The sequence below is a fragment of the Chrysochloris asiatica genome, unplaced genomic scaffold, assembly GCF_000296735.1.
Source record: "Chrysochloris asiatica unplaced genomic scaffold, ChrAsi1.0 scaffold00124, whole genome shotgun sequence".
NCBI lineage: Eukaryota > Metazoa > Chordata > Mammalia > Afrosoricida > Chrysochloridae > Chrysochloris > Chrysochloris asiatica.
Window position 1 is genome coordinate 2,282,431 of NW_006408642.1, and position 5,529 is coordinate 2,287,959.

General features: G+C 42.2%; 1 protein-coding gene across 1 annotated transcript in view; it reads right to left on the reverse strand.

Moving 5' to 3' along the window:
- Positions 1 to 5,529, reverse strand: part of ULK4 (unc-51 like kinase 4) — an 892,765-nt gene that overhangs the window by 859,891 nt on the left and 27,345 nt on the right. The window contains exon 4 of the mRNA XM_006868826.1: positions 2,699 to 2,861. Coding sequence (XP_006868888.1) covers positions 2,699 to 2,861 — 163 coding nt within the window. The remainder of the gene's footprint in view (positions 1 to 2,698; positions 2,862 to 5,529) is intronic.

Below are 5,529 nucleotides of genomic sequence, written 5' to 3' on the forward strand. Positions count from 1 at the left end.
TGCCGGCCAGCTGACCTGCCAAACCTAGCTGCCTGCCATCTGGTCTGCTGATCAGCCTTCAGTTTCATTAGTCAGGAACCTGTGGCCTGACCCATAGACTCAGTACTTGTCCATCTCGACAATTGTGTGAGCTATTTCCTTGATATAAACCTCTCTGTCTCTATCTATAAGCTTTACTTCTTTCAGTCTGTAGAGAACCCAGGCGAGGACACAGACATTCACTCACACAGAAGGCCTATCTGCCTGCACTTTGCTAACATGGTAGAAACTGAGATAAGTTAGACCCACAAGATGGCCAAAGAGCCTGCCCAGCACTTCACAGGTCAGTCACCCAACTGAAATGAAACTTCTGTAAGGTTAGACCTCAAGGCAAGTCAGACAAGTAAAAGAAGGAGGGAAGAAAGATTGGGTGGAAGCTTTTGGACTGCATCTCCTAGGAACAACCTGCCTTAGTGCCCAAGCCACTCTTAGTCCCTGACTGGGTGCATCTCATGGGAAGCATAACCTCGGCACAAATGTCGGGATGGCGTTGATCAATTTTGTTCCCTGCAATTAGAGGACAGCAAGCCACCAAAGAATGGAGACACACTCAGGGACCAGATCTAGAAACCTGAACTCTAACTCATTAGAGCAGAGGGTTATAAACTTAAAACTCATTTGGTAAAACTGTCCAGATTTCCAGCTCCTTTCAACCAATCAACCACCAACACTGAGTCAACACTGAGTCCAGTTTGGCATAACCCCCAACGCTCTTGTCTTAAGAGCCACTTCATTCATTAATATGATTTGACTGGTCCTGCGGCTTGGGGCCCCTGATCCAGTCCAACCCCTTAGCTTTATTATACAAGACAGAATTAAGACTCCTCAGAGGTTATGTAACATTAGTCTCAAGATTACAGTTCGAAGGATATCCAGGACTAGAATCCAGGTGTGCTTATTAGAAACCTCCTGTTCTTGACGATAGTACTTCTGTGCAGCCCAAAGTTTTTCTCTCTCTTTTACTTCATCATTGCCTCATGTTAGTATCTATGTTAACAGATTTTGTGTGTAGTCAACCCAGATACAACACCATGTATATTTCATGTCTAAGTGTGGTGATGTATATTTCATATTCATCACCACACTTAGTCTGTAAATTCTCAAAAACTCAGGTAATCTAGAGAAACAGAAATAGTTTTACTTTTATCTGTGCAACAATGGAACCTGATACTGAGCTGTGTGTGACATGGGTGACCCTGATGATTGGGAATAATTGTATCCTACCAGTTTGAGGGTGTCCTCCACTCCTGGTCAAAGAGCCTACCCTGCCCCATCAAGGGGAATGTTCTCAGATGCAGGGCGGCTAGACCACAGACCTGCTTCTCGAAAACACAACTTACTCAAGGGGAATGTTTCAAAGAAGCAGTCCCGAAACTCGCCACTTTCCTTGTTCTCTAGAAACAGAATCATCAACAATAATTAAGAATGTACTATCCTATGAACATAGTCCACACAACAGTCATTTTCATAAAATGCAGGTCAAGAAGATATTGGCAGACTCGAAAAGTTTTCTTCCTAGGCATGAAATAGTGCCATGTACAACAAGGCTGGTCCTAAAGGTTAATCTTATTTGGTCATATTTATGGTGTCTATGGTTAATCTGGAGTACTGGTGTGATGCTGTGGGTTAATGCGTCAGACTGCAAAGTCGTTTGAACTGCAAGATCAGTGGTTCAAGCTCACCAGCTGCTCCATGGAAACCCTATAGAGGGTCGCTATTCAGTTGGAATCAACTCAACGGCATTATCAACAACAACACGATTAATCTGCTCCTCCCTGTTCCTTGGCCTCATTTCTCTCATCTATCACGTGACTGCCAAGTCTTCTCGTGTAGTTCCTTCTCCTTCAACTAACACCCAGTGTAATCATCAGCATCGTGAATATTACAAAGATTGAAACAATGGGAACTAGAGTAGACAAAAATCTTTACCCCAATTCCTCAAAATGCTTGATACTAGAAATAACACTCAGACACCAACACCTTAGACTTCATCCCAGGGTCAAAACTATCTGCCAAGAATGCACCCACTCCTAGATATTTGCCTTAATTTAAAAATATCAGCTATTCAACAATGTTGAATAAATATTTACTGAGACATTAGTATGTTCCAGGCACTGTTCTAAGTGCTGAGGATCAACGAAACATGAGACAAAAACTCCTACCTGTGGTTCTAATGGGTTGTCAGTGGTGCATAAAGCTAAGAACAAGCTTAGTAAGAAGTCCCTCTGCCTGGCAGAGTGCTAGATCTAAGCAAACTTTAGGTCATGGACAAAGACTTCCTCATATCCAGATCTGACAGGCCCTGGGTGGTACAAATAACTGACATGCTCAGCTGCTAACCAAAACATCAGAGGTTCAAATGCACCTGTGGTACCTGATGGATTAAGACTTAGTAAAGCCTGATGATCTACTTTTGAAAAATTAGCCAGTAGGAGCACAGTCCTACTCTGACACACATGGGGTCACCATGAGCTGGAACCAACTCAATGGCAACTGTGTTTTGTTCGTTTGTCTGTTTTATTGACACTTACCTTGGTCATTATTACTTGCAATAAATTATTTGATTGGCAAAACAAAAGATGGAGATTTTCTCCTGCACATGTGACCTGGGAGAGCCACAGCTAGTGCTACTGTCTCCAGGCTCCCCAAGCCTACCTACCTTTAACTTGGCTTTTCATGCTTTTCTTCAGGCCACTTTCCCCACTATCACCTCCTCCTTCTTCTGCTGCCACCAAAGCAAAGAACTCTTCCAAATTTTCACCTTCTACTTTTGCCAAGCAAAAATTGCTAAACTTCAGTGTGCCAGGTCCTTCCAGTAGTATCTATGAGATTAAAAATCAAAAGTTTTCAGAAACGAATTCAATTGCATTTGCATTCCCCTCAGTTTCCCTTATAAGGGCACCATGGAATTTGTAGCATTAGATTTATTATTTCTTCACAAATCAGAAAATCAAATGCTTAAAAATATTTTTAGGTCTACAATCCAATCTTTTGATAATAAAAAAAATCAAAATTAAATTTCATCCTCAGATATATATAATTGAATACAACATCTAATCACAGAAGAAAAACCTACACTATGGAAAAAAAACACCATCTAAATACAATCATCTATTTTTCCCAACACAGACATTTGCAAATCCACCTGCCTTGAGGCACTGCTTTATCAAGGAGGAAAATTGGGGGGGGGGAGACGTCAAAAAGTTCATGGAATTGAAAACTAATGCAATCTTTCCACAAACTTTTTGAAGCCCCCTCATATAATGTAGGATATGAAAACTGGGTTTGTAAAGTAAGACACCTGAATTTGAGGCCCAGATCCACCTGTGTGGCCCTGGAGAATTTACTTGGAAAGTCTCAGTCTCTTCACCTATAAAATGGGACAAAAAAATAACTTTTTAGAGAGTTGTATAGATTGAGATGACACCTGCAGCAGGCTTTTAACAGAGACTATGGCTGTTGTTGTTACGTGCCACGGAGTCAGTTATGACTCATAGCAACGCTATGCACAACAGAACAAAACCCTGTGCAGTCCTGCACCACAAATGTTGATACTCTTGAGCCCACTGCTGCTGCCACTGTGACAATCCACTTGTTAGGGGGTCTTCCTCTTTTTTGCTGATCCTCCACTTTACCAAGCATGATGTCCTTCTCCAGGGACTTACTGGTCCCTCCTGATAACATGCTCAAAGTCTGACAGATGAAGCTTCACCATTCTGGCTTCTAAGGAACATTATAGCTGTACTTCTTCTGACACAGATTTGTTTATTCTTCTAGCAGTTCCATGGTACTTTAATATTTCTCTCCAACAAAATAACTCAATTGTATCAATTCTTGTAACTTATAGCGACCCTGTGTAAGATTTCTGAGCAGTAGCTGGTGGGTTTGAACCTCCAATTTTGTGGTTAGCAGTCCAGTGCTTATTCTACAGCACCACACCAGGGCTCATTAACAGTGATTAGAATGTGGTAACAGCTCAAGTCTGCTAATATAATTTGTGAGCAGAAATTATCTGTTATTTGTTGACATTCTACCACGAACTACCATGTTTGTGTATTTTCATCTTTGCCTACAGAGTCATTAAAGATATTCCTGGGCAGTTGTAATGGGTCAGGTGGCTCATGTTCTAAAAAGCAATTGAAACTTCACCCTTCTAGTCAACAGATAATTTAGGGTGTCTATTAGCCTACAACAGTGGCATTTAAAGTGTGTGAACATCAAAATACCCTGGATGACTTGTTAAAGCACAGATTATAGGGCTTTAGAAAGCCTTAACCAATATAAGACGGCTTCAAAATTCATGAGAAAATACCACCATCTTCTCATTACATTAGTCCATGAACTTTCTGGAGCTTCCTAGTGAGGAGCTCTGTCTGGTTGGTAGCATAGTGGTTACGAATCGGGCTGCAAACCTTAAGGTCAGGAGTTCGAAACTACCAGCTGTTCTGCGGGAGAAAGATGACGCTTTCTGCTCCCGGAAAGATTTATAGCCTCGGAAACCCTGTACAGGGTCGCTATGAGTCGGAATCGACTTACAGCACATAACCACCACCACTATGTCTCTGGAGTCTTGGCGTGGTGTTGGAAACCCTATACAGAGTTGCTGTGAGTCAGAAGTGACTCTAAGGCACTTAAGTATATCTATAGGATAAGCACTGGATTACTAACTACAAGGCCAGCACACAGAGCTCACCACCCTCTCTGAGGAAGAAAACTGAGGCCTTCTGCTCCCGTAAAGATTTACAGCCTCGTAAACCCTGTACAGTATCACTAAGAGTTGGAACCAACTCACCTGCACTTAATAACAAACAGTGTGTCTGGGGTGGGGCCCACCAAAATGTAAAAGTCAAGCTCATTGCCATCAAGTTTATTTTGATGCAATACAACATGGCAGAGCTGTTCCGTGGGGTTTCCAAGACTATCACCTTTACAGGAGCAAACAGCCTCATCTTTCTATCGATGAGCAGTTGGTGGGTTTGAACCACAACACTCCAGTTAACAGCTCAATGCTTACCCAACAGTCCCACCAGGGCATTATCTGGAACTTGTTAGGAATGCAGGTTCTTTAGTGAGGCCCAAGAACCTGCATTTCTAACAAGTCCCAGGTAATATTGCTGCTGCGGCTGCTGCTGCTGAGATACATCTTTGAGAACCACTGGCAGGGTTCAATAAAGTTTGGGGTTTTTATATATATATAAGGGCCAGATAGTAACTACTCTAGACTGTTGAGGCCATACATTCCCTGTCCCAACTACTCAGTGTTGTCCCAGTAGCAGACCTGACAATACAAACAAATGGCTATGACTATGTCCCAGTAAAGCAGAATTTACGAAAACAGGCATCTGTCCAACCTATGCTAACAAATCCTTGTTCTGGAATAAAAGTTACATTATGTTGTTGTTACGTGCCGTGGCGTCAGTTATGACTCATAGTGACCCTGTACAGGGTTTCCGAGGCTGTAAATCTTTATGGGAGCAGAAAGCCTCCTCT